This window comes from Knufia obscura (genome assembly GCF_036327395.1).
Source record: "Knufia obscura strain CCFEE 5817 isolate CBS 148926 chromosome Unknown scaffold_10, whole genome shotgun sequence".
Taxonomy (NCBI): domain Eukaryota; kingdom Fungi; phylum Ascomycota; class Eurotiomycetes; order Chaetothyriales; family Trichomeriaceae; genus Knufia; species Knufia obscura.
Window position 1 is genome coordinate 772,108 of NW_027042696.1, and position 26,935 is coordinate 799,042.

At 51.6% G+C, this 26,935-nt stretch overlaps 11 protein-coding genes across 11 annotated transcripts; 8 read left to right on the plus strand and 3 right to left on the minus strand.

The window, feature by feature from the left end:
* Window positions 1-11: 11 nt before the first annotated feature.
* On the minus strand, window positions 12-1,991 carry PMZ80_008108 (uncharacterized protein; the record flags this gene model as incomplete). The annotated part of the gene is made up of 3 exons (XM_064876509.1): window positions 12-1,482; window positions 1,532-1,894; window positions 1,948-1,991. 3 exons carry the CDS (start codon window positions 1,989-1,991, stop codon window positions 12-14), a joined length of 1,878 nt encoding a protein of 625 aa, XP_064727816.1.
* Window positions 1,992-2,768: 777 nt separating this feature from the next.
* PMZ80_008109 (uncharacterized protein) lies at window positions 2,769-4,247 on the minus strand (the record flags this gene model as incomplete). Its single annotated transcript, XM_064876510.1, has 1 exon — window positions 2,769-4,247. One exon carries the CDS (start codon window positions 4,245-4,247, stop codon window positions 2,769-2,771), a length of 1,479 nt encoding a protein of 492 aa, XP_064727817.1.
* Window positions 4,248-4,938: 691 nt separating this feature from the next.
* Window positions 4,939-6,561, plus strand: PMZ80_008110 (uncharacterized protein; the record flags this gene model as incomplete). The annotated part of the gene is made up of 1 exon (XM_064876511.1): window positions 4,939-6,561. One exon carries the CDS (start codon window positions 4,939-4,941, stop codon window positions 6,559-6,561), a length of 1,623 nt encoding a protein of 540 aa, XP_064727818.1.
* Window positions 6,562-6,838: 277 nt separating this feature from the next.
* PMZ80_008111 (uncharacterized protein) lies at window positions 6,839-7,510 on the plus strand (the record flags this gene model as incomplete). Its single annotated transcript, XM_064876512.1, has 1 exon — window positions 6,839-7,510. One exon carries the CDS (start codon window positions 6,839-6,841, stop codon window positions 7,508-7,510), a length of 672 nt encoding a protein of 223 aa, XP_064727819.1.
* A 244-nt stretch (window positions 7,511-7,754) lies between these two features.
* On the minus strand, window positions 7,755-9,842 carry PMZ80_008112 (uncharacterized protein; the record flags this gene model as incomplete). Its single annotated transcript, XM_064876513.1, has 1 exon — window positions 7,755-9,842. The coding sequence occupies one exon, from the start codon at window positions 9,840-9,842 to the stop codon at window positions 7,755-7,757; it is 2,088 nt and encodes a 695-aa protein (XP_064727820.1).
* A 2,585-nt stretch (window positions 9,843-12,427) lies between these two features.
* PCD1 (8-oxo-dGTP diphosphatase) lies at window positions 12,428-13,384 on the plus strand (the record flags this gene model as incomplete). The annotated part of the gene is made up of 2 exons (XM_064876514.1): window positions 12,428-12,454; window positions 12,506-13,384. 2 exons carry the CDS (start codon window positions 12,428-12,430, stop codon window positions 13,382-13,384), a joined length of 906 nt encoding a protein of 301 aa, XP_064727821.1.
* Window positions 13,385-13,827: 443 nt separating this feature from the next.
* PMZ80_008114 (uncharacterized protein) lies at window positions 13,828-16,260 on the plus strand (the record flags this gene model as incomplete). Its single annotated transcript, XM_064876515.1, has 1 exon — window positions 13,828-16,260. One exon carries the CDS (start codon window positions 13,828-13,830, stop codon window positions 16,258-16,260), a length of 2,433 nt encoding a protein of 810 aa, XP_064727822.1.
* Window positions 16,261-16,752: 492 nt separating this feature from the next.
* AMS1 (Glycoside hydrolase, 38 vacuolar alpha mannosidase) lies at window positions 16,753-20,060 on the plus strand (the record flags this gene model as incomplete). Its single annotated transcript, XM_064876516.1, has 2 exons — window positions 16,753-16,938; window positions 16,998-20,060. 2 exons carry the CDS (start codon window positions 16,753-16,755, stop codon window positions 20,058-20,060), a joined length of 3,249 nt encoding a protein of 1,082 aa, XP_064727823.1.
* Window positions 20,061-20,780: 720 nt separating this feature from the next.
* PMZ80_008116 (uncharacterized protein) lies at window positions 20,781-23,438 on the plus strand (the record flags this gene model as incomplete). Its single annotated transcript, XM_064876517.1, has 1 exon — window positions 20,781-23,438. One exon carries the CDS (start codon window positions 20,781-20,783, stop codon window positions 23,436-23,438), a length of 2,658 nt encoding a protein of 885 aa, XP_064727824.1.
* Window positions 23,439-23,483: 45 nt separating this feature from the next.
* PMZ80_008117 (uncharacterized protein) lies at window positions 23,484-23,870 on the plus strand (the record flags this gene model as incomplete). The annotated part of the gene is made up of 1 exon (XM_064876518.1): window positions 23,484-23,870. The coding sequence occupies one exon, from the start codon at window positions 23,484-23,486 to the stop codon at window positions 23,868-23,870; it is 387 nt and encodes a 128-aa protein (XP_064727825.1).
* Window positions 23,871-24,727: 857 nt separating this feature from the next.
* Window positions 24,728-26,344, plus strand: PMZ80_008118 (uncharacterized protein; the record flags this gene model as incomplete). Its single annotated transcript, XM_064876519.1, has 4 exons — window positions 24,728-24,998; window positions 25,045-25,586; window positions 25,639-25,687; window positions 25,743-26,344. The coding sequence occupies 4 exons, from the start codon at window positions 24,728-24,730 to the stop codon at window positions 26,342-26,344; spliced, it is 1,464 nt and encodes a 487-aa protein (XP_064727826.1).
* Window positions 26,345-26,935: the final 591 nt, after the last annotated feature.

The window sequence follows — 26,935 nt, forward strand, 5'->3', positions numbered from 1 at the left end:
CGGAGGTGCGATTACGAAGCTTGATGCATCGAGTCTTGTCGGCCCAGAGGATAGTATGAACCAGGATAATCAGTCGAGTCAGACCCATTGGGCGCAAGAAGATCATAGCCCATGCCGACACTCCAGAGCATATCGTCCTGACCCCACCCACCATATGAATACCCAGACATCGCGGTGAGAGGAACTTCGTAGCTTTCTGAGCTGAGCGTTGGATCATAGTTCTGTCCCATTGCATACTCTGGACTCGAGTGCATGCTCGGGGTGAGGACCGTCCCAGATTCAGTACGATGAAGGGCGTCTGGTCTTGGCAGTAGCGACCGTTGCGAGACACCATTGGTGGCACTTTTACCCCATTGTTTCAGGAGTCGTTCGAAGCCACTTGCCATGCTATATACCATGTGATTGGCACCAGCCCGACAGCCTCGGAGGGTCCTGATCATGCCTTCGATGAGAGGCTTGGTCTGTGTTTCAGGATCAATGTTGACCCCGATGGTATGCCATTTGTGTGCTATTTTCATCAAGAACACTGCCGCGAAAGCTAGCATTGAATGCAGATAGAGTGGTATACCGACCAAGCTTTCGCGGTAGGATAGCTCTTCCATGGTATATTGTAAGATGAAATGCGCCGCGTCGATTGCTCTCGATGCCAAAGGTCTGAGACTGGTCGGCAGATCCTCCAGTCTCTCAAGTGGTCGACCGCGGAGTGCTAGCGAATTGAGTACGAGCTCGGTGAAGCCATGGTGCAGAATCACGCCTTTAGATGGGTAGTCACCAACGTATTTGTCCCGGGACAATGCGTCACGCCAGTGATCCCTCCAGCTTCGGGTCTCCTCGGTGAATCTCATGTGAGTTAGTAAAGTCGCATCATCGCTTCCCATGATTCTGTCTGGTTCTAATCCGAAGACTTCGTAAGCTTTGCTCAAAATCACAAACAAGCTGACTTGCGATATCAATCGACGGTCTGAGGTCGTGGTCGTAGGGCTGTTCACGAAGACATTGTATTCTCTGATTGGCAATAGCTCGGCTGTGACTGGCGGTCGACCGTATGCGATGCTGAAATGGTGGTCGAGAACGTAAAGTAGGTACCAGACTCGCGCTTTCTCCATGTAGCCAGCTCGCTCCCCCTCGGTCAGTCCAGGCGTGTAGAATGCCTTGTAGAAGGCATGGTGCAGGTTCAGCTCTGTAGCCATGCGTATACATAACCCTGATAACTTCCAGCTCAGATCCGGCTGCCAGAAAGCGGCTATGCAAAGACCACGGATGTCGTCCAAAGTATGGAAGCGGTCAAACATAGCGGTCGACACTAACTCAAGGAACTGCTTGTGACATATTGCGTGGATCGCTTCCTTGCCAGGTACATGCAAAGCGCTGACGAGCATAATCGCCGTGAAAAGAATAGAAGATGACTCGCGGATGCTTGTTAGCGGGACATCCTCCGGTATGGCCGTGTTGAAGAGATACCGTGATAGCGAGCGCTTGAACCTTGGCACAAAGTCAGCAGGCATATGAAGCAAAAACATATATTACTCACAGGTCGAGCAGCTCTTCTGCATCTGCGATCGACAGCAAATTTTGCGAAATCATGTCAGCCTCCATCCGTCGCTTGGCATTCCGCTTCCTAGGGTTGCCACGTCGCAATCGACTTCTAAGGCTGTTCAATTGTGTTGCCTCATAGAGACTACCCATTGGAGCCGGTGCGATGTTTTTCTCGTCCTCAGCTGGCTCTCTGGAGTTCTCCCGGGTAGTTTGAAAGCCGGATGCAGGCTGGAGCTTTTGAGGTTGTGGGGGCTCGCCCTCCGACGCGTTAGCAAATGTGTCCAGAGCTGGCATTTGCAACTTCGATAGGACATCTTCAAGTGCTCTTTCGATTTTCTGTATGACAGGATGCGTGCCACTGGAGGTAAGTCAGTCAATTCACCTGCTCTGTATACGTGCAGTGGTTGATACACACCCTTCTTCGCCTTCGACGGCGATACGCAATCTCCTAGCATTGATGCATTCTATACCGAGCCGTTGGCATCTTGAGCAGCCGGCAAGACCGCGCTCCCATGCATCACATTTTACTTTGAGCTTCCGACACGCGACACACGCGCGACCTTTCCGTGATGGCTGCTGTTGCTCGTTGGCAGGTGAAGTCGCGCCCGGACTTAGCTTTTGCCTTTTTTGAGGCGAGTCTTCACCTGCGTTAGTGGTAGAAGCTCGCTTTATATGTCCTCTTGGTCGCTCGATGTGAAGAGGTGAAATTGGGGTGTCCTCATTGGAAGCTTGTTCATGTTTCTCCATCACGTGCAATGACTCTGTCGCTCGTGCATCGGCTTCGACGCCGTGTCTGTCGAGGCTCGAGCGGGATGCAGAGGGAAGCAACGGCGTTCTGAATATGCCGACTGAAGACTTGAAGCTGAAAAGGCTACAGATGCCACATGATTGTTTGAAACCGAACCGTCTCGAGGTTCTTGTTGGATTACGAGGGAAGAGCTGGAGTCGAGCAATTAAGGTGGGGAAGGTGCCAAATTCGATTTGCCACAGAGCTACGGAGTACAGGCCCTAAGAACCTCATCCCGCCAAATCGACATTGCGCAAGGAACGCCAAGCAAGTCAGAACACCAGCTCTTTAGGGCAACAAGGTAGGCCAATTCAAGAGCTCGCACATTATTTCTTGTCTAGATCGTGTATTCAATAGCAAGAGAGTCCGCTTCTATTTGACGAAGACCTCATCACCGCTGGCGGCATTGCATCGGTCTTGTTTTGCGCCATGACACTCTGTTTTATCACTTATATTGCATACCACTCGTAACATTACCATATAGCGATCGGAACATATCGACAAAATAGTTCGAGCGTGGCTTCCAATTCCCAGACTTGCCAGCGCGTGGAATCGTTCTCCGATCCATAGCACTGCTCACATATGTCGAATTCAATGGCAAAAGCGGCACATTATCCTTGTCCATCTGCTGTTGTTGGTCGGGCGTGAGGAAAGGTGTTGCACTCTTACGGCCACTGCCCTCCATTGAGTTGATCATGCGGGTAGCAAGTCGTGCACTCGCATCTGCTGCCAAAGTCCAAGATGCATTTGCATATCCAATAACATACCATAGATTCGGAACGTCCTGCAACATAGCGCCTCTCCACATGAATTTATCGGCAATGTTGAAGGGCTTGCCATCGACGGAGATCTCAGCACCGCCACCGACTTGTATCTTCAAACCTGTTGCTGTGATGATCATGTCTGCCTTCAGTCTTTCGCCAGATTTCAGAATCATACCATCCTCAGTCACAGTCTGTATATGGTCCGTCTTAATATCGGCTTTGCCGCTTCGATATGCTTTGAAATAATCTCCTCCCGGCGTGATACACATGCGTTGGTCCCATGGTTTGTATGCAGGCTTGAAATGTGGGTCCATATCGGTGCCGGGAGGTAACTGTGCCTGGACGCCTTTGCTCAAAACCTTTCTGGCATAGTTGGGAAACATCCTACAGAACTGGTACATAAAGGTGCCCAAAACCAGGTATTTGAATCTGATAAGACGTTTTGAGATGAAAGTCGGCAAATTGGCCTTGAACCAACCATCCAGTGGGTCGTTTGCTGGGAGAATGAGGAAGTAGCCAGGACTCCTTTGGACTTGGGTGACTAGTTCTGCTTTCTTGGCTAGATTGGGAAGTAATGTTACTGCGGTCGCACCACTTCCAACAATGATGATTTTCTTGCCACTGTAGTCCAGATCCTCAGGCCAGAACTGTGGATGGATGACTTGTCCCTGGAAGTTCTCGAGACCTGGTATCCGAGCTTCGAGAGGCTGTCTGTAATCATAATAACCTGTCCCCATGATGATGTACTTGGCTTGATATGTCGACGTCTGGCCTTTGTGTTCGACTTCCATAGACCACTTTTGCTCCGCAGTACTCCAATTCATTTTGCTAACAAAGTGCTCGTATTGTATCTTCTCATCAATGTGGTGTTTCTTCGCAGTGTCTTGCAGGTAGGACCGTATCAGATCCGCTTCGGCGATAGCATTTGGCTGGTTCCATGGCTCCCATGAGAAGCCGAATGTGTGCAGGTCCGAATCCGATCGAATACCTGGGTATTTGAACAAACTCCAGGTTCCCCCGAGCTCGTGCCTACCTTCCAAGATTGTGTACGAAAGGTTGGGGCATCTCGTCTGTATGTGATAGCCTGCGTTGATGCCAGAAATGCCTGCACCTATCACAATTACATCAAGGTTTGTTGAGGCTGCTTTTTCTGAAGCCATCGCTGCTAGATTCGTGTAAGATGATGTCGAAGCTGTCGACACGAAAGACTAGAGAAAGACTTGCAATAAGTAGTCTTTCGAAGGAGTTGGGATATCAAATGTCAATGACGCCTCACGAGCATCCCGACCGCGACGACGGCGGAGCAAATGCTTCGCAGTCTGTAAGTTAGTGGACCTCAGACGCTTAGTTATGAATTAAGTATATGCCGAGGCATGTCTGACCAATTAGAAGCCTCGATTACTTCCATTTCGGTCCCGTGTGAGTTGTGCTTCGCGAGCGAACACCACGAATGTCGTTGTATCGAACTTTAAGATCCAGACGAGTCGACATGGAGCGCTCCGTGAATCCTATTCAAGACAATTGCCGAGGTTGCGTTCCCTGGCTGTACTCAGCCTGAGCAGCGGAAGTGTATCCTCAGCTCTTGTGGTGCTCAGATAATCAGTGAAGATTCTACTGGCTCACCTCTAGAGGTCGCCGCTTGTAACAGCCTAGACCGGTTCTCGGGAAGCCAGCCGCTAGAAGTCAGGCACCAGGCATTCGCGGGAACACATCCGCATGGCATTTCAAGCGTGGTGAGGATGATCTTCGGAATCACAATGAATCGCCAGGTCTGCTGGCCAAGAGACCAAGCTTGCCTTGATCACAGCAGAGCATAGTTGAAGACGGATGTGTCTCTAAGGTCTAATTGGAATGGCTTCAAAGCACTTGTTTCATAACGCCTGTGTTTTCACCGCGAAAGTGGATGATCTGAGTACAGACACGAACTGTGTCTTGGTTGAAGGCGATCGGATCGTACACGTCGGGTGCGCGAATGATGATATCGTGCGGCGGGCAAAAGAGGTAGGTGTGCAAGAACACGATGTTGGCGGACGTCTGATCTCCCCTGGCTTCATTGACGGTCACATGCATGTTCTGCTCTTTGGCAGCGCCGTTCAGGCTATCAACCTTGAGCATTGCAAGAATCTTGACGGTATCCGTAGGACGATTCGCGAGGGTGCAGCAGCGCGGCCGAATGACAAGCGCCTACTTTGTCAAGGGTGGATGCACTCCATGACAGACAGCAAAGCATTAGCTACAGATCTTGATGACCTTGACCATCGACCAATCTTCATCCACTCCAAGGACCTCCACTCAGCTTGGTGCAATACAGCTGCCCTCAACGAAATGAATGTCGCGGACATGCCCAATCCTGAGGGAGGTGAGATTCTGCGCGACGCAACCGGTAAGGCTACAGGTCTGATGTCTGAAGCGGCAGCAATCGGGTTTGTTTGGCAACATCTGGCTAGGGTCGTAAGTCGAGAAGAGAAGCTCTCTCAGATACGTGAGGCAATTCGCATCTACAACGCAGCTGGATACACTGGCATCGTCGAGATGGCATCGGACGAGGAGATCTGGTCTCTGTTGTCCGAGCTACACCTATCCGAGGATCCCCTCACGCTGCGGATCGCGGTTCACTGGCTGATCAAGCCTTCGAAGACCACGGCAGAAAACATTGCACAAGTGGACAGAGCTATCGAACTACATAAGCAGTATAACCTTAACACTAGCCCCAACTTCAGGATTGCAGGTATCAAGATCATTGGCGATGGGGTAGTGGATGCTTGCACAGCATCTCTCAGGGAGCCCTATTCTGATCCATCCACGAACGTCGACCCAATCTGGACATACGAGCAACTGCTTCCAGTCGTGCAGCATGCTGATGCCGCGGGTCTACAGTGTGCACTTCATGCAATTGGAGACAACACGGTCGCCCATGCGGTCAAGGCATTGTCCGCGTTGGGTAAAGGAAGGGACAGGCGCCATCGCATTGAGCACCTTGAGCTCACTTCTCCAGAGGATTCGAGGAGACTAGGTGAATATGGTATCACTGCCTCGATACAGCCTGTTCATGCCGATCCAGCCATATTTAGGGCTTGGCCGAAGTTGCTGGGGCCCGAGAGATGCAAACGAGCGTTCGCGTACAGGGAGTTTGCTGAGAATGGAGTACCCCTTGCCATTGGCACAGATGCCCCGACCGCACCACATCTGCCACTGAGGAACCTGTATACTGCCACCACGAGAAGATCAGCCAGAGAAGAGGAATTGATGGATACTGTCAATGAGCACTTCAAGCTTGGCCTAGGTCGAGCCTTGCGGGCAGCTAGTGCGGGAACTGCTCACTCTTGCTTCGCGGACAAGCAGCTTGGTACACTAGAGAAGGGGAAGTTGGCCGACTTTGTGATCATGGATCTCGACTGGGACGCGCAGAATCTCCTGAAGGGCCGGGTAGAAGAGACATGGTTTGCGGGCAGACGTATCTATCAGAGAGCATAGTCGCGCCCAATCAGGCCAGGCATATCTCGGCCACCCTGTGCTCCCGAAATGGCCGCATCCGGTTGAGCACGGGGTCCTCGGCCTAGAAAGGTAGTGCACGTGACACTGGGACGTCCTTGCCGAATGACGTACCTCCCTGCTCTGTTTCCCAGATTATTTACGCGTAGCTACCGTTCTGCCCTGCACGCTGTCCAGCACACAACTTATAGATAGCTTGTTGTGGCCTTCATACTTACGGACCAATCTAACGCCTCCGGCCGCTCGAGATCCATACAACATGAAGCACCGACTTTCTGCCCTCGCCAAGCAGATCAATGGCGATTATTTGCCAAAAACCTCGAGAGCTTTCCAGCCAGCAGTGCAGGCGCACATAGCACAGCTAGCTGAGAATCTATCGTACCACAATTCCCAATCCCAGCGACCGGCTGCTCGGTCCTTCTCCTCAAGTCCATATCACAGCGCGCAGAACCGAGTGCAGCCATCAATCCGACGCCCTGCAGACTTTCACACTCTTTTACAGTCAGCGTCTAGCACAAACACGCTGCTGCTAGTCTTGTTCAAGACCGTTACATGCCACTCATGTAGCTCTATCACGCCTCTTCTCGAGTCGGTGGTACAGAATCGGCCAGTTCCCTCTGTGGGCGACAAGTTTGGCTCTATCGCTTTTGCAGAGCTGGAGCTTGATTCTCCTGAGCGAGACGAAGAAGGCGGAAGAGGCTGGACCACAATGTACGATGCTGGAATCGAATATGGTGTACGAAGCGTGCCAACTCTTATGGGGTTTGGCGGCAGACGAGCAGAGCGGATCACGGATCGTTTGGCTGATGAGAAGGAGCTGAGAGATAAGCAATACATGCAAGAATGGATCGATGAGGTGATGAGGAAGGGCGATCCACATCCCAACGAGGACAAAGGGCTGTTTGCAAAACTATTTGGTGGCGGCAGCTAGAACTTTACCAGGCAGGAATAGGCTATAACAACACGGATTCCACATATGCTGCATGGATAATGGTCAACGCATACAGTACAGATGGGAAACCAGCCGCAGCAGAGCATGGTAATCGCCCAATAATGATGTCGTCCACTGACATGAACATCAGTCACCAAGCGACATGGCTGGCTACCCGGCAACCCACTTTCAGGGTGAGCTTCTTGAGCAACTTCGGTTAGGTCAGAGTCCATTTGTGCATTCCTCAAGAAAGCTTCCACGCGAGCGCATAATCCTGGGAGCCTCTGATCTGGACAAGATGCTTCACTCTCACTGTGATGATCGCCTTCTTCGCAGGTATAGCTGACCAGACTATCTGCTCAACGTTGTTCTTGCGATCAGGTGTCGGATTGCCTTGCCTTTCAACATCCCCGACCTTCACAGAGAGTGCCAGATCGTTCTGCAAGAGGTCTCCTGGAAGATCTGTCCAGACCAAGGTGACTTTCAGGGTTTTCCCTTCTGAACTGATGTCGACGGTGCGAGAGAATGATCCTCCATCAGCCAAGGCAGTCCCTTCCATACAGCCGAGAGCGGTCTCGTCGTCATCCGAAGCATATGTGGCCATGGCTATGGACTCACTAAGGTTGACTCGGCCCCACCCAGAGCTAAAGTTTGGTGACGGTCCTGCTTCACTCGGCAGGTATTGACCCTTCAACTCGACGGCGCCGTTGATGAGCAGAGCTTTGACCAGGGCTGCACTTGGGTCCGGCTTTTGTGTTCTGAGTGCTTGTCGTATAAGGGCACAGCCGCCAGCCACTAGCGGGCATGCCATACTGGTGCCCCCCTCATACATCCAGGAAGGATCATTTGAACGACCCCAAGTTGTGCCTGCCAGCGCCAAGCTGGATTTGGCAGATAGAATGCAGGTACCAGGAGCAACTATATCTGGCTTGATGCGTCCTTCACGACTCGGACCCCGGTTGCTGAACGCGGCCATTCCCATAGAGTTGTTCGCAGTCACGTCCGATCTCAGTGGTCCTGCCTGGTAATCGAACCTACCATAGGCGAGCCTCTGCTCTGGCCGGTAACTTTCGCTAGCACCGACAGTGATGCTGTTCTTTGCGGCAGCATACATGCCTATTTGCTTGAAATCGACAATGCCGTTTCGGTCTCTGTCTATGCCCTCATTGCCTGCCGCGAAGCATATGACCATTTCTGGGTTTTTCTTGATGAAGCTATCGATCTGTGAGCCTGCATTTTCGTACGAGTACGGGAGGCCGGCCTGGGTAGGGCCCCAGCTGTTGGTATGCACTCTTGCACCAGCTTTGCGTGCTTCTTCAAAGAGATTGCTTACGTCGGCGGGAATGCCTCCAAGTCCACCGCTGTCGTCGAGCAAAGATTGCATTAAAAGTCTGGCTCCTGGAGCTGTCCCTTGCACATGGACGATCTCAGTATCTGATTTGTGATATGTTCCATCGCCGAGAACGGAGCCCGATACATGTGTTCCGTGGCCATCTGGGTCATCTGTCCTTTCAGATGTACTGTTGTCCGCATTTCGACCCCAAGCCCGTGGAGGAAGGACACGGCTACGGAATGCCGCGTGATGTACATCAATCCCAGTATCTGCGACGCAAATGATCTCACCATCGCCTCGAAGCGCGAGCTCGCCTTTCATTAGGTCACGTTCTGTTGCAATATCGCCCTGACCCATCAGAATGCTGCGTGCGACCTCATTGAACAACTTTTTCTGCACCACCGGTAGAATGGCTCGGACCGCGTCAAGCCTAGCCACATCATTCAGATACGTGTCCTGCAGAACGAGTCGAATCTTGTCATTCTCGTCGTGGATTGCCTCCTGATGCACATGCGCCGCTTTGACCACAGCTTTGATCAAGGTGTCTTTGCTCTCTCCGGGATCCCCATGGAAGACGACGTCCACCTCGTGCGCTTGACTGGATGACTGTGTTGCTGCTGACGTAGCAGCACTCGAGCCAGGCCTTAAGTCTGGCGCAACCACAAACTGCGAACCATACACGCCTGCCCAAGTGACGAAGTCCAGCTTTCGGACTTCGTCCAGGTCATCTGGCTCAAATCGGCAGAGATAGGTCTTTTCCGACACAAGCTCTTCGGGTTCGACTTTGAGCTTTTCGAAAGCCTCTTTGTTTTCCTTGCTCAGGTAGTCTTTGGTTTGGATAAGCACATGGTTTGACCCGGCGGCATTACCGACACCCAGCCCAAGAGCTCGGACTGCTGGTTTGTTGGGGTCAAGCTCGATACCATTGATTTTGATTGGAATTGGTGCATGCTTCTCTGGTGCATGTTCTTCTGGTGATGCCATCGGGTTCTGAGACATGTTCTTGCAGGTGCACGGCTTTCTTGAGCAAAAGCAATTGTCTTGATGTTCGAGGGGCAACGGCCACAGCACAAATCGGCTTGATCTCTGATTGTGCTTGCGAAAGATGCGCAAGACTGAGAACCTTGGGATCACGTCCGTGATAAGCACTTTTATACCAAGAAAGAGAGGATGAGCCAGTACGCATTGTCCGGACAGCTAGACAGCAACCACCACTTCATGCTGCAATCGAAGGGTGAGGCTGAATCCTTCCAGGCCACCTTTTGCAATCACGTCTCAGCTGGACTCTATGGTGGGTGCCCAAAACGCTCGCCTTGTCGAATCAGGAGCATACTGAACCAGTGAACGTGACCAGCTGATAGTTCATCGCCTGGCAAACACAGGCAGCCCCCAGGACGTTGGAACGTCCCATTGGGATGCACATTCGGTTCTGCGTGAGCTGAAGTCCTTGCGAGCTGATACCAGTTGATCAACTGTTTTCACGAATGAAGCGAACCATCCTGCCGACCATCAAGAGGGAGACCTCGGAAAAAGAAGTTCTCGTTCACGAGCTGACCAGTTCAGACGCCGTGTGGCGTGTTGATTCAACGAAAAGTGCAGCGCATAGCTCTGAGCTCGCGAGACCTTCACGGTGGAGGTGTAGCGCAATGAATCCAATGATGTCCGCTAATCCCAAGCCGGTTACACCTCGTTTATACAGACACGGACAAGCTATTACTAGAACTTACCTTGCCGGCCTTGCGACTTTGGCCTGTTCAACATGATTGACAACACTTAGCGATGGCTGGAAGACATCTTCACTTCGTTGGTTCGAGCAATCCTCAAGGCGCATGGTTATGGATCTGGACCAAATGCCAATGAATGCCAAGCCCTACATATCCTCTCTGAGTAGTCCATGTACTTCGTCTCGTGCATTTATACGGTACAGCCGCCCCTACATATACGAATCCTACATCGTCCTCTGAGGTTACGCCTACTGAGTTCTTTGTGCAGCAAGCCACAGAGCGGGGTTTCGCTTCCGCAAGCGAGGATACGAGTCTGTACTATCTAGATCAGTCATAGCGAGTGCTGGTCAGCCCCGACCTTCGTCAATCTGGTTCTCATAGCCAATCGCTCTGGCATTTGCGGCCATGTATATTGAGTCCGTCACGGCTGTCTATTTGACATCCCCTTCTTTCTTGAGCTGGATTTGTATACGCATCGAGCTAGACTCTAGAGCCAGGAGGGTGCCAGCCACATCGCATGCTTATACTTTCTTGGCCACGCTCTCTACATTACTTCGCCTGCAATCAGGCAAGTCAAAGCATTGTTCTGCCATTTGGCTCGAGTAAGGTGCAGTCAGCTTAACAGTGGCGTTCATCAGCTTACACAATGACACATACCGAGCTGATTCTGCTCTTGTGAGTCGTCAAGGTCACGTGCGAATTGAGCAAGACGCCACAACCTCAGGACAGTGAAGGAGCAAGAACCGCCATGCAAGTTCAATTGGGGGCCATCACTGATTTTGTGCGACCTTGAGTCAGAATTTGCCACCTGTGTTGCAGCTCCCAACATACCATGTTGCGCGGAATGCGCTCTTCGAGTTGTGTCGGAGGTCTGCTTCAGTTCTCTCGGTAGCTGTGCTGTCATTGCGGCGGACAGATAGCTGGTGGCTCTGCGCTCATGACTGACACCGAGTGTTTGATCGAATACGACAAATTCGCTGTAGAGCATTTTCTATAGGTGTATACTGTACGCATGACAACCTTCACAAGGGTTCGGATTTTCCGTAGCACTACTACATTCAAAAGGAAGAAAGACGATTCTCAGCCCTTGCCCGTCTTTTATCATTTGCGAATTGAGTTCCGGTGCAATAGCTTCGGTTTTTTTGTTCATCATGAGGCGTCGACTACGTAGTAGGAGCCGTCAAGTCAGAGAGGCTCATGTATTTATGAGTTTGCTTAATATGGCAAACCGTGCTGCACATGATCCATCCCATAATAAATTTAGTTCAATTGACCTTGTCCTCGACTCATATCACATCCCCGTGCTTCTTCAACGAAAGATCGTCTGCTATTATGCAAGCTGTACTGCTACTTTGCAAGGTTGCATGTATACATCTCACAAGAGCCTGACCCATAACGTAAAGAGAAAACTGACAGGTAGTACATGTAGCTGATCAAGAGCTGCTAAAGATTGGCCGCTACAAGCATGATTACGGCCATGTCCGGGCACAAGGTGCCGCCTAGAACGCCCAGACGCTCGATATCCTCGCTATGCTGATTAGGGCAGTACGATACTGAGCCGGACATATGCGACTTTGTAGATGGTTGATCCAACAGTGATGTAAGTTGTGGCCTGAGGCATTCGGAATTAATGACGCTAGGCTTCATCGAGATTAATGTGAATCTCACTGCTGTGGCTGCGGACCTCGGTTGGCATCGAGACAACCGGTCACCTCCCCGACCGATATCCTTGGTCCTCTCGTGCATGGGAGCACATCTTTCTAGCTTGGACGAATGCTTACTACACGCACACTGCTTCGCTATGGCGCTCAGACGAACTTGAGAACAATATTAACACGTGCTCACGGTCCTCTTTACAAGATGGCGCCGCTCACGACCGAGTCTAAGGTGAGCTCACACGATTGATGCCTCATGAGACAGCAGCTGATCTGGCTACAGCAAGCTCTTGATAGGCTTCGTGCCTACAAGTCGCCACCAAGCGTATGGCAGGACATGCCGCTCTCGCGCAAAGCAGCAGTACTGATCGTGCTGTTTGCTGACAAGAAAGGCGAGCTCCGTGTCGTGGTGACCATGAGGGCATCTTCGCTAAGCTCATACTCGGGTCAAGCAGCTCTGCCAGGTGGTAAAGCCGAGAAGGATGAGACAGCTCAGCAATGTGCTCGACGCGAGGCTTCCGAGGAGATCGGACTCCCTGAAAAGGACGATCGACTTCCACCGCCGTTCTGGATAGAGCACTTGTGCGAAATGCCTACGAATCTTGCCAAGACCGAATTGGTAGTTGTGCCAGTGATCACCTTCCTCCACTCATACGATGAGAAGACCGGACAGGATGCCAATGTGGGCGAGCAGCTTCTTCCTCGCCTTGATGCTCGCGAGGTAGCAGCAGTTTTCTCAATGCCATTCAAGAATCTTCTTTACAAGGACGATCTTCCAGATGAGCCGAATCTACCCGGGAAGCCATCAGACTGGTACCGTGGTTCATGGTCGGACTGGCACCAGGTCCGTTGGCGTATGCACAATTTCTTCGTTCCTGTGACCAACCAAACTGTGACGAAACCGAAGAAGACGGATACACAGAAGGCTGCTGCTGATCATTTGGAGGGTTTGGAGAGGTATAGAGTCTTTGGTATGACTGCGCGGATTCTCACAGATGCTGCGCGGGTGGCATATGCTCAGGAGCCCGAATTTCAGCATAATAGCCATTTTGGAGATGAGGACATGATTGGGCGCTTGAGACGCATTGGGAGGCTCGGAGATTTGAGGAAACCTGGAGAAGAACTGACTGGTGAGATGTTGCAGAAGGCTGCCAATCTATGAGTCGTGCTTGGCGCTTTGCCTTGTAACGCTCGTATAGTTGTCGCTACGGAAGGGCATCCCACACAGTGAAGATATGCATGGTGCTGCGCAGACAGAGAAGCTGCATGACGAAATCGATATCTACAAAGTCGCATCTTCGTATGTTTCAGGTTTGGGCACGATGGTTTGGGATTATAGTGCACGGATCAATTGAGAGTGCACAGATGTGCGTGGCATTCTTTGTGTGCTAAACATAGCCCAAAGCAGCTTGCAACTACACCTCAAAACTCTTTGTCCTCTAGCAAGACGAGCGATTTGCGTCCGGCAGAGCTAGCTGCGATAACTGGTTGCTTTGTGTCCATCATCATGGATTATCCTGTACGGTTGTGCTTATCGTCGTCGACGATCAACGTACAAGATCCACAGAGCAGGCACGACGTCGAGCTGCCCGAAGCGCAAAAACAATGCCTACACCAAAATTATCGCCAGCTTTAAAACCAGCTCGAGCTCGAGCACCTGAGCCTTCGGCAGCACTTCTGGCTTTGCAAGAGCGAGGACTTGAACTACCAAGGAATCGACAGCCGTCTATATCACCACAATCAGATCCAGCCTTTGATGGCAGTCTCAGGGTCTCGCCGCTGTCGATTGTGTCGACACCTTCGAACATGGAGAAGCCTTTACCCTCGGAGCCAGGAGAGAGTTGGAGAAGAAGACCTTCGAGCACTGGGAGTGCCGAAATAACGAATATTTTGAACCTCTATACCAACTTGTCGGAGCACAGCCTAAAGTCAGAGTATGAAGAGATGACACCATACCCGGACGATTCTGATGATGAGGACGAATCACCCCTGACCGCGGTGTATCAGCCAAAGGCATATCGGGACACTATAGCGCCATTGCTAGAGCATCAGTTCAGCACGGAACGACTGACCGTGCCTGCGATGCCATCACCTATGTCAATTGCTTCATTACCTCGGCTGCACCATCCGAATGCGAGAGACTCTGTGCCATCCTTGCAGCTTACGCCAGACGTATCTCCAAACCTTCAGCCTACGACGAGCAACCTAGCCGGTCTCTCGCAGACGTCAATTCAGATCACTCCTGATATGACCCCACCGCTTGCACCAATTGACCCTGGCCAAGCTCCAAGTTTTCAGGAATACTCAGCCAATCTACGAGAACGACAAATAGCGCTCGAAGTGCCAGATGTGCGAGAGGCAGACTCATGGTACGATCAGCCATTATCGCCAGTCTCGCCTGAAGAACCCGAGGACCGTTTGCGGGATTCCCAACTTTCCGCAATCTCTCCTTTCGGAGAAAATTATCAAAGACAGCTCACATACGAAAGTCTGGCACCACCAGCCCCTCAAAAGTCGCCAAATATGAGACCTGTGAGCTATGTGGAGGACTACTTGCCAGGACCAATCTCAGCAACTCTGACACATGTGGTCGACAACCAGATGGTCCCGCCTCCTCTGGATTTGTCACGATCTCCTTCCAAAGCTGTAAGCAAGATCTCCGAGGGTTCTGCCCCAGTGCATCAGTTGGAAATCAGGAACGATTACCCTTCGCAGGAACCAAAATCACAGCATGCAAGCCTAATGGTCGACGACCCAATCGAAGGACCCATGCGAACTTACCTCACGCCACCACCCCCAGAACGCTTCTCAGATATGTCGACAACCGCGCCAAAAGAGCAGCTCAATATAGAAGAGATCTACCGTCCTGGCTCAGCCTTCTCTGATTCATCCGATCCACCCAGCCCCGATACGATGCGTGGCCAACTGAAAGCGGTCTTTAAGTTCGGCAAGAAGAAAGACAAAGGCTCAAAAGACTCGAGGGACAGCTCAAGCAAAAAGAAGAAAAGCAAATCAGGGCCCGTGCCACCTAAACTTTCCTCCTCGCTAGGCTTTCAAGACGACCTAGATAGCTACAAATTCCCCTACTGGAAGTCTCACCAGTCTGCGCCTGCCCATGATACCACTGCTACAGCAACGACCTCAATCGCACCTCCTCACAGGCTCCAAAGTCCAGACCTAAACAGTCTACATAGTTCTCAAACCCACGTCCAGGAGATGCGCCGCCTGTCTGCCGTCTCTGGCCCTGGTCCTTCAGTGAGCAGTAGTCCTCAACCTCAATACCAACCACACACCCCCGAGCCGCAGGTCGACCCATCTGCAATCGGCCTCGCATCGCCCCGTCCTCCGATTAAACGGCGCGAACCACAACCCGCGATCCCGCTCACAAACTACCAGAAGTACGGCGTCGAGATCTGGAATGAGAAGGATAAGAAGAAACGCGCTAAGGAGGCGGAGAAAGCTGCGAAGCAGGCGGAGAAGGCTGCGATGAAGCAGGCGAAGGCTGGTCATGGTCATGGCCATGGTGTGTCAGGTTCTGTGGGGACACCGGATGCACAACTTAATGCGTTTTTGGACAGTCAGAACCATGGTCAAAATCAGGGCCACGATTATTTCTCGCGGCCGGTAATGGCAGGTACGGAGCCGGGAGGTGACCAAATCGACGCTCGTTCACCGGACCCAAGGCACACAACCAACCAGCGGCATTCACGGCCCGAGTCGTCGAGGGCATACAGTCACATGAAGACTACATCTGACGAAACCACCGTTTCTGCATCACGACCATCGAGTGATGCGGCATCTATCAGTTCCCGGAACAGTGGTACTGGGGGATACAACAATGCGTTGTTTGAGGCGAGTGGTGGTGCGAAAAAGAAGGGCAAGTTTGCGAGTCGGTTGATGATGAGTTCTGAGGAGAAACGGAAGATGAAGGTTAAGGAGAGTATTACTATTGTTGGGAGAATGAAGATTGAGCCGTCTGGGGTTGGGTCGGGGAGTAGGACGAGTGAGGTGGGGACGAAGGGGTTGGTGAGGATATAGGGTGGTCTTTGTCAGACGGGTAGTCGTGCGGTACAGGTATTGTGGTGTGGTGGGAGGATGGGTAGGTACATAAGAGCCTCAAATACATGAATTGTTGTTCTGAGATGGTTCTTTCGAGCTGTACGTGATCCCTGTGGCTACCCCTTAGTCCATGGTGATCGCAGTCATCATACCTTACATCAAGTCGGATGACTTGGAAGGATGATATCTGTTCTAGGAATGTGATGAGCTCGGTGCCCTTTGGTCCCTCGCCGAGGCAGTGGCGTTGTGGCACCCGTAGCGCTACCCCGGAGCTTCTGTGCAGTGAAACCTGATAGGTCAGGTCACCCCGCATCAGGTGCCCATGACCACTGCGACCTGCAGCAGCTTGCATATCGAAGCATGAAGAGGACATAACTGAGTCCTTAGTATTCAACCTCCATATTGTGAGCTCTGGATTGAATTTCCTGCCACTCTCAAGACGTAGCTGCTACTACTACAGCCGCTGCTACAATGGGGGGACGAAGCACACCTCTTGGGTCTAGCTACCCCAAGCTGGCAGAGCGACCAGTCGGCAAGCAGATCCAAAGCATCTACACCGACAGACTGCGCCAGTTTACCGACCAAGGTCAATACCGTGAGCAGAGCTTGCTGGCCAAGCTCTATCACAGCACCACCAACGACGATAAGTACATCAAGGTTACCACTAATCCAGTTCTTTCCTATTAAGCTACGGTAACTGACCAGGACTTCTATAGAAATCTGTCTACTCTCCTCCGAACCTGACACGGCCAACCTTCGAGGAGGCAACCTCGAACAAGTTCAAAGAATGCCATCTGGGCGACAAGTTTGGTCCCTCATGGAGCACCCATTGGTTCAAGATTCAACTCACAATTCCCAAGCACATGCTCCACGGCGAACACCTCGAGTTCCACTGGGATGCCAACAACGAGGGCCTCGTCTGGACCGAAGATGGCAAGCCACTTCAAGGTCTGACTGGCGGCGGCGAACGCACGGAATGGATACTGCCGAAGAGCTGGCGGGATGGCAAAGAGCACACCTTCTACGTTGAAATGGCCTGCAACAAGATGTTTGGCAATGCACCTGGTGGTGATAGTATACAGCCTCCTGACCCGAATCTGAGCTACACGCTTTGGCAGGCCGATATTGTGGATGTGAATCTGGCGGTGAGGGCGTTGTATGTTGATTTCTGGGAGATTGGTGATGCGGCTAGGGAGTTCCCTAATGGTAGTTGGCAGAGGCATCAGGCGTTACAGATATGCAACCAGATTATGGATGTATTTATTGCTGGGGAAGGGTCACAGGAATCAATATTGAAGGGAAGGAAGATCGCGCAGGAGTATGTTGGGAAGCACGTAGATTCGGCACGGGTCTATGATTCGAAGGAGGATTCTATTGTCACTGCCATCGGGCATTGTCATATCGATACGTGTTGGTTGTGGCCGTGGGCAGAGACAAAGCGCAAAGTTGTGAGATCGTGGTCAAACCAGTGCGATCTAATGGACAGGTACCCGGAGCACAGATTCGCTTGCTCGCAGGCTCAGCAGTATAAGTGGTTGAAGATGTACTACCCCTATGCATTCGACCGTGTTAAGGAAAAGGTCAAGCAGGGTCAGTTTCAGCCAATCGGAGGCAGTTGGGTCGAGCATGATACAAACATGCCATCTGGAGAGAGCTTGGTGAGGCAATTCTTGTACGGACAGAGGTTCTTTGAGAGTCACTTCGGAGAAAGGTGTCAGACTTTCTGGCTGCCTGATACCTTCGGCTACTCCAGCCAGCTGCCACAGATCTGTCGACTTGCTGGCATGTCGAGGTTCTTCACACAGAAGTTGAGCTGGAATAACATCAACAACTTCCCACACACCACTTTCAACTGGGTTGCGCTGGATGGCAGCCAGGTCATCTGCCATATGGCTCCGAGTGAGACCTATACTGCAGATGCCAACTTCGGGGATGTGAAGCGAAGTGTAACACAGCACAAGAGTCTGGATCAGGATAATACATCGTTACTTGTGTTTGGCAAAGGCGATGGCGGTGGTGGGCCAACACGCGACATGCTTGAGAAGCTGCGACGAATGAGAGGTATGAGCGACACAACCAGCCAGGGATTACTACCACGGGTGCACATGGGTAACTCGGTGGACGATTTCTTTGCCAAGCTAGAAGACAAGGTCGCTTCTGGAACGGAGCTTGTCACCTGGTACGGCGAGCTTTACTTCGAACTGCACCGAGGCACATACACAACACAAGCCCACAACAAGAAAAATAATAGGAAACAGGAGATCATGATGCATGATATCGAGTATCTGGCTACTCTTGCAACCTTGTCGAACAACAAGTACAAGTATCCAAAGAAGGAGATTGACGAGATCTGGGAGAACATCTTGCTATGTCAGTTCCATGATTGTCTGCCCGGAAGTGCGATTGAGATGTGCTACGATGACTCGGATGACCTATACGCGCATAACCACGAGCTTGGCACGAAACTTAGAGACAACGCTTTGGCCGCGCTAGGTATGTCAAAGTCAAAGACGAAGAGTGGTGGTGAAACAATTGCTATCAATACGTTACCTTGGAGTAGGACGGAAATTGTTAAAACACCTGAGGATGAGTACACAGTTGTGTATTCCGAGCCAGGTGTCAACTCAACAGACACAATTGAGTTGGAAGCTTCGGAAAAGGCAACCATCACCGAAAAGAGCAACGGCGTTTTCTTGCTTGCCAACAGTCGCTTCAGTGTTGAAGTCGAGAATGGCGTCATCACATCTCTGTTCGACAAGAAGGCAAAACGAGAAGTCATTGCTAAAGGCGGCAAAGGCAACCAGTTAGTCATCTTCGATGACAAGCCATTGTACTGGCAAGCTTGGGACGTGGAAGTCTTCCACCTCAACTCGAGGAAAGAACTACATTCGGGCAGAAGTGAGATCGTGGAGAAAGGGCCATATCGTGTCAGTCTTGCCACCAAGACTAAGATAAGCGACAAGAGTTGGATGAAGACGACTATCAGTCTTGATGCATCGACTGGTGAGATGGACAGCCCAAGCTATGTGTCTTGCGAAGCGGAGGTTGAATGGCACGAGACGATGAAGTTCTTGAAGGTCGAGTTCCCAGTCGATTGTGTCAACACCGAAGCGACGTATGAGACACAGTACGGTCTGGTCAAGAGACCAACTCACTACAACACAAGCTGGGATATGGCTAAGTTCGAGGTTTGCTGTCATAAGTTTGCTGATCTGTCGGAAGCCGGCTATGGTGTGTCAATCCTCAACGATTCCAAATATGGCTTTGCAACATGTGGCAACCTGATGAGGCTATCTCTACTGCGAGCACCAAAAGCACCAGACGCGCATGCTGATATGGGCAAGCATCACATCAAGTGGGCTATCATGCCACATATGGGCGCATTGGGCTCTGATACGGTTCATGCTGCGCACAACTTCAACAACCCGCTCAGCCTAGTCACCATTGCAGACAGCGACGAGCCCGATGACGACATCTTCACTTCTATCGCAGTCGCAGGATCTGCATCGCTTGTCCTGGATTGTATCAAGCGAGGTGAAGATGACGAAGACGTCTCGAGAGGAGAACTTGAGAAGCGGAAGGGCCGAAGCGTCATCCTGCGTATCTACGAATCGCTGGGTGGTAAGTCGAGAGGTACGATCAAGACAACACTGGACGTGAAGAAGGTGTTCAGGACGAATATGCTAGAGGATGACCTGGAGGAGTTGAAGTTCTCGAGTGGGGATGTTGAGATTGAGCTGAGGCCGTTCGAGGTTGCGACTTTTAGGTTGCAGCTGTAGGTTGGTGAGCTTCGTGCACCTATGAACTAGGTACGGTTGATATGAGATATGACAACTGACAGCGCTATGAATATTAAGTATGATTATGGATGGGTTGGCCAAGGCCAGCTCATAATCTGTACAGAGCACGATCCTGTGACCTCATTGGCCCTTGCTCAGATGAACATCGGAGTTTACTCTAGCTGTTTTGGGCTCTAGCGTAAAAATTGAGAACGAACGACGATCCGGAACGGTAAGCGGAAGCGTGTCTTGGTTCGGGCTTGCAGCAGTTGTTGTTTACTTGGATCAGGGTTTCTGTTGTCTGGTGACCATGAATGTGTATCCGCATCAATGTCGTAAACATTTGCTGCCAATTTCATCGAAAGAGCTTTGTGACAGTAGAACTTCTGTGTATGTACTTTGAGACATAATATCGATCGCGACCGTTGTGGCGCGCTTTCCAATTTGAGCCCAGTGTGCTGGTGGAGGGATCGTCAGGGAGGCCCGTTGAAGTATCTCTTGTTCCCACAGCAATATTGCGATATCACACCCGAAAGTCAATTGCGCATATCTTTAAGAGTATCGGATCACATCTTCTATGACAGCAAGCTTGCACGAGCAACTGCCCGCATTCTCTACTTCCACTTTTCGACAACGATCTGATCATCTGCGGCCGGCCACGAGAACGACAAGGGCCACGAACCAGTCCTTCTGGGCTGATATCAGGCATACGACGCCGTCATGGCGGCCCTCAGAGTGGGCGACACGGTTAATGTGCCAGGTGGCATGCACGGTGTGGTCAAATTCATTGGAACGGTAGACGGCAAGAAAGGCACATTCGCAGGAGTAGAATTAGCATCGGAATATGCAGCAAGAGGCAAGAATTCAGGCGCAGTCGAAGGAAAGCAGTACTTCAGGACATCAGTGCCAGGTGGAGGAATATTTCTGCCCGTCGACAAAGCAGAGAAAAGGATGTCGGGCAGCAGCAATGCAAGCAGTACGAAACAGCCGAGTCTGAGAACGGCGAGTGTTAGTGGTAGTCCCACCACACCTGCCGTCAGTAGACCGACTCCGAAGACGAGTGGGATGGTGAGACCGAGTTTCAGCCAGAGTCTAGGGCCATCAGCGTCACTGCAGCAGAGAGTGGCTAGTCCGACGGCGCTGAAGCCTCCGAGAAGAGAGTCGTTAGCTAGACCCACCAGTCCCATACGGCCACGACCTGCCAGTCCATTGCGCAAAGCACAACATCCGCCCGCACAGACACCTGCGGCTGGAAGGTTACAGACGCCGAAGACGAGGCCGAGTATAGGATTAGCAAAGAGCACGATGGGCGCACCTGGTACAGCTGGGAGATCGGGGCTGCGAGCACCAAGTTTCGCTAATGGCGGACCTAATAAGTTCAGCCAGAGTCTACGACAGAGCACTTCTCGGACTCCTAGTAGGATGCGAGGGGCGCCCTCCTTCAACACTGCTACCACTCCGCTTGGACCGGACGATCGATTCGACGAGGATGATACGATACTCGAGCAGAACGAGCCGGATACCACGCCTACGCCTACTCCCAATGCACGAAACAACGATCGAGCCTCTTCAGATGCGAATGCAGAAAAATTAGAGCAGGAAGCACAACGGTTGAAAGAGCAACTGGAAGAAAGAGACAGGCAGCTAGGGGAGCAGGCTAACAGCATTGCTGAGATGGAGCGCAGTCTGGTTGAATTACAGAGCATGATTCCTGAGAGTATGGGCCAAGGCCCGCAGGACGAAGCAGAACTGCCAAAAGATGTGCAAGGTTTACGTGCGCAGCTGCGAGAACGAAATGAAAGGATCAAGGCGCTTATGGCTGAGTTTGATGCGAATAGGGCGGACTTCAGAAGTACGATTGACACCCTAGAGATGGCGAGTACAGAGACAGAAAGAGTGTATGAGCAAAGAGTTGAAGATCTGTTACAGCAGGTACAGCATTTGCAGGAACGGAATGAGGATGTGGACAGTGTCGCCCAGCAGTTTAAGCAACTCGAGGAGCTGGTGCAGGAGCTCGAAGAAGGTCTCGAGGAGTCAAGGAGAGCCGAGGCCGAGGCGCGGTCGGAGGTCGAGTTCCTACGAGGAGAAGTTGAGAGAGGGAAGAGCGAGCTGCGACGAGAAAGAGAAAGAGCTGCTGCCCAGGCTACGTTGGAAGGTGGTGGTAGTACTGGCGTAGGCTCGAATGAAGATTTTGAGGAGCTTCAATCGACCCTGATGCACAAGGACGACGAGATTAGAGGTCTAAAGACTATTATACAGAGCTTGCAAGGCACAGCTCCTGAAAGTCGATCGTCATACGACACTTCGAGTACACCCAAGGCGAACGGCGTATATCAACACCAGTCAAAATCTAAGTCGACAGACATGACTGAAGCTCAAGCATCATCTGATCTTCTGCAACGGCAAATACACGATCTCGAATCGCTTTTGCAGCAAAAGTCAAGCCACGAAGAAGAATTGCAGGAGGAGGTCAGACAGCTTAGGCAGTCGGTCAATCTCTCCACACCCAATAAATGGTCATACCCACTTGGCACATCCGGCGCACTTGGTCTTGGCCATCGAAAGACAGATAGTCAGACAGACAAGCACAATAGTGGTGGCAGCCAGCGGACCATAGTAGGCCAAGTCCAGTCCCCACAGTCACCAGGAGTGAACGGACATCGGAGAAAGGATTCTACTGTCCCTGAGCTCGCAGATCAGTATGCCCCTCAAACTAACGGTCGGGGTTCGCCACTGAAAGATGAGTTCGGCATTGACACCGAAGGATCAGAAGAGGCCAACGAAGAGCGAAGACGCAGAAGTGCTGAGGTCCTACGGAAAGCCCCAGCTCCGCCATCTGTTTCCGAGACGAGCACTGCGGCACTATGGTGCGAGATATGCGAGGAGAGCGGACATGACATCCTGAACTGTGCGAATATGATGGGTAGCTCCACGCATCGGCAACCTAGTCCGCAGCCAGAACTACGAACGGGCAAAGACGCTGTTCGGGAGGGACTGAGGCGTAGCAACGGATCAGGTCACCTGTCCGCGAACTACAGCGATAAACCGGCGCCACTTCGAAAAACAAGCACGCATGAACCGCCGTCGCAAGCGCCGAATGCACCGTTGCCGCCTCCACCTCCGAGAGCGAGCAGTCTCGCGGCAAACAGTAACGGCGGCGGGAGCAACAGATCGTCTGCTACGCCAGCTGGTTCCGCACAAGCAGCAAGCAGTACGACTGCGACGCCGACGAAACCGACGCTGATCGAAGGCACGGGCGATCAAGCTGGTATGTTGGCTGGTAAGACGTCGGGTGTCATTGATCCAGATCGGTGGTGTGCACTGTGTGAACGGGATGGCCATGAGAGTGTGGATTGTCCGGTTGAGGATGCGTTCTAGAGGGACCAGAGGCGGAAGAGTAAGGAGCGGTTGCTTGGAATGAGTATGAATGGGGAGGCGATGAAGAGTCGGGAGACGCTTCGGGGTCGAGCGACGGAGGTTATGAGTGTGGATTCGAGGAGTATGAGGGGGAGTCTTGCTCATGCTGATGTTGAGGATGGGGAAAATGCTTATGAGCGGCAGAGAGCTGTCTCGAGTGGTATGGGGCATGTGACCAGTACTAGCAGGTCTGATCGTGGCCAGGTACTTCATGAGGAGAACAGCCGGGTGCGGACACGAGATGTCAGTGTTGACAGCTCGCCCAGTATCTTTAGCGCCAGTGGTGAGAAGAGGAAGAGCTGGGGGAGTCCGAAGAGGCTGCTCGAACGGATGAAGACAAGAGGCAGTTGGGGGCTGACGAGCCCGAGTAAGGGGAATTTGGTGAAGGACTAATGATAACAGGTATGATTGGGATATTGTTGGAGTGGGTTGTATGAACGGGTTGGCGTTCTGCTTAGTTCACTCGTTCAGCAGGCGAGATAGAGGTGCTTTGGCGCTCAGTATGAGTTATGCATACGCTGCCACAGTAATCTTGGTATCGATATTGGGAATGGAAGACAGTCAGTGTATACTTTATGCTCACCTCATGGACCCTTGGCCTGCTACCGATGGTTTATAGCTGGTCTTGCCCTATGCTGAAGGCTTGAGTTCGCGGAGCATCTCCTCATCCGATTACGTACTGATCGAGATAGACGCGTGCCTTCCTGATTGGGACGCGTCGACAAAGGACCCACTTTTGCTCAACATTGCGATTTTGGTTGTTGTTTCGATTCTTCGCTGCTTGCTTGTTTGTATCCATTCTACCTTCCACTGCTTTTCATTATCCGAAAGCCACTCCAATACCATTCTCACTTTCATGTACCATCGGCCAACATGTGGTCAAAGTCATTGGCGGTGAACGGCCATCGTAGCCGTCGTTGCCACTACCCCCAATGTATATCAATATATTGACCAACCTCGAGTCCACGAGGCAGGAATGTCTTCTCTTTCGAAGTGTCACAGCCTCGCTCTTAGCCGACGCAAGCTGATTGTGGTGATGGCAGAGTGCATATGCCCAAGTGAAAGTGCTGTCCTCTGCGGTGTCGGAAGGATGCACTCAATCACTTCGTCAGCAACAAGTCACTGTCGGCGTTTGAGCACTTGCGTACGAGATGTCACTCGCGACGGAGTATATGCGTGGAATTAGAGATCTTCTCTACAAGTTGCGTCCGTCGAGTTTAGCATCGTTCTAAGGTATCGTCGCCAGCAAGATGGGTATCGCTTGCCAGAGCTCGTGCTATCTGGTGCCCGATTTCTATGTCAAAGACTCAAAGAAAGGCAAATTGAAGAAGACGACTCGCAGAAAGCTTATGAAAAGACGCAAAGAGCAGATGGACAGCGTGTTAGAGGAGGCGCGGCTCTGGGCATCGGCTATGCTCCTGCCGTTGCATTTGATCTCAGAGAAGCCGGAGCTCTACAGAACTATGCGTGACCTGACTATTCGCTTGTTAGGTCCTAATGTCAGAGAGGACAAGATCAACTGTAAGTAATGACGGAGGAGTATGTCATCAATCTGACAGTGGCATAGGTGTTTTCAGAAAGCTCAGCCAACACGTTCTACTGCCTGACATCGAAGAGACCAGCGACGTGTCTAATTACCCAACACTAACCGACGAGCAGTTACTACACATCTCTGATGAGCACCCTATCATTGCCAGCATGCTCTACGAGATATATGACCAATGTCCTAATTTCGAGGCCGCAAATCCGAATGCACGGACATGGGCTGATGTCAAGAGGTGCGCAGACTCTCACACCATATATGACCAGCCTTTGAAGGACTGGGTCGTTGGCTACCAGATCAAGAGCGCTCGCGCAAATCTGGGACTGCCTAACAACGGCAGATGGACTTCAGACGTTCTAAAAAAGGTCAAGACCAGACTCTTGTCTCCCAATCCTCTGAAGCTGGAAAACGCGTCTGACCTGTGCCTCGTGGCGCACAACTGTAATCTTATTCAAGCTTCCTTCGAGCCACGCCCTGGAGATTTCACCGCATCACAAAGCAGGTCTGATAATGTGATGACCTTACACCCACCCTTTTTCGAAGAAATGGAAGCTTCAATCAAGGAGGTATGGCTCGAACCATGGACCACAGATGTGAGGGATATATGTCAAGGGGCAGCCTGGTGTGATCATCCATGAGCTATTCCACGCGCCGAGCGTGTTGTTCAGTAAGTCGATCCAGGGCCGTTGACAGTAACGCATACTGACTTGTTCGTCACATAGCCATTGACCAGGACTTCGAATACAGCGATCACGACATGCAAGAATGGACCGATGATTATCTATGCATAAAATTCATGGATGAGGATGAGCTTAAGGAGAACCCAGACGGTCCTCATCGCTACACTGGTCAACGAGATCTGTACAGTTTGAACGGCAATGAGCTGCGAATGACCTCAGTCACCGCATACGGTATCCAAGCCTGCATCGACTTGGTCATGGAAGGAAGACGCTCGAATATGGAGCTGGCAGAGGACAATGCCGAGAGTTGGGCCCTACTCAATCTGTTTAGGGTACTTATCTTTGCGTATCCAGACTTTGACTTCTTCGCCGATCGCGACGAAGGCTGGGGCTGGAACGCACGGCCCAGAGAGACACTACTCCACCACTGCTCACTGTTCGACTTTCTGCGTAACCCTGAAACCCAACCATATAAATCCATTACTGACCATCCCGGTTATGATCCGAGCAAAGATCTTTGGGCGAAAGGTTCTGGTAGAAAGAGACCAGAAAGCATGAAGGAGCTTCTAGAAACTGTGGATGAAATCGTCAAGGAGAGACTGAGGCAGGAAGATGAGAAGGCACGACTGTCGAGGGAGACATAGGAGCAGGAGCTGCAGAGTGAATTGAAATGATGGTTGATAGTATGAGCATGCAAGGTAGTGGCACGCCCACTTACGGAACCACCTTTACGGGCTGTGAAGAGATCGTTGCGTGTGAGTTTTATCCTGTATCTAGCCCCTAAAATCCCAGCAGGCGACCTGGACGCTCGACCTTCCCGCTTTCCTGCTTGAAATTGAATATACTCGAGTATTGGCTAACTGGGTTGTGCCTACTCGGAAACAATCTACCTGAATTGATGAGTAAGCAGGACGCGCTATTGAGCTCCACTTTTGCGAGAGCTCCAGAGCGCGTCGTGCTTTCCTTTGTGCTTCGCTTCTTTGCTTCTTTCTATTTGTGCTCAGACAAACACAAGTCATGCAAGAACTCCTTCCACCTCCCATGGGCATCTTGTAGTGTCCTCTTTTGATCTGTGCTCATCCCGCAACGCTACCACGCATCCCGTGCTGAACGCGAGGAACGGTCTGCTCGCCTCGCTATGGGAAGCGGTAGCCACCTTCACGAATGAGTATAGTCAAGGTAGTGAGCTGCTTCATCACCCCGCATTCGATACATGCGATGCATTTATCTGAACG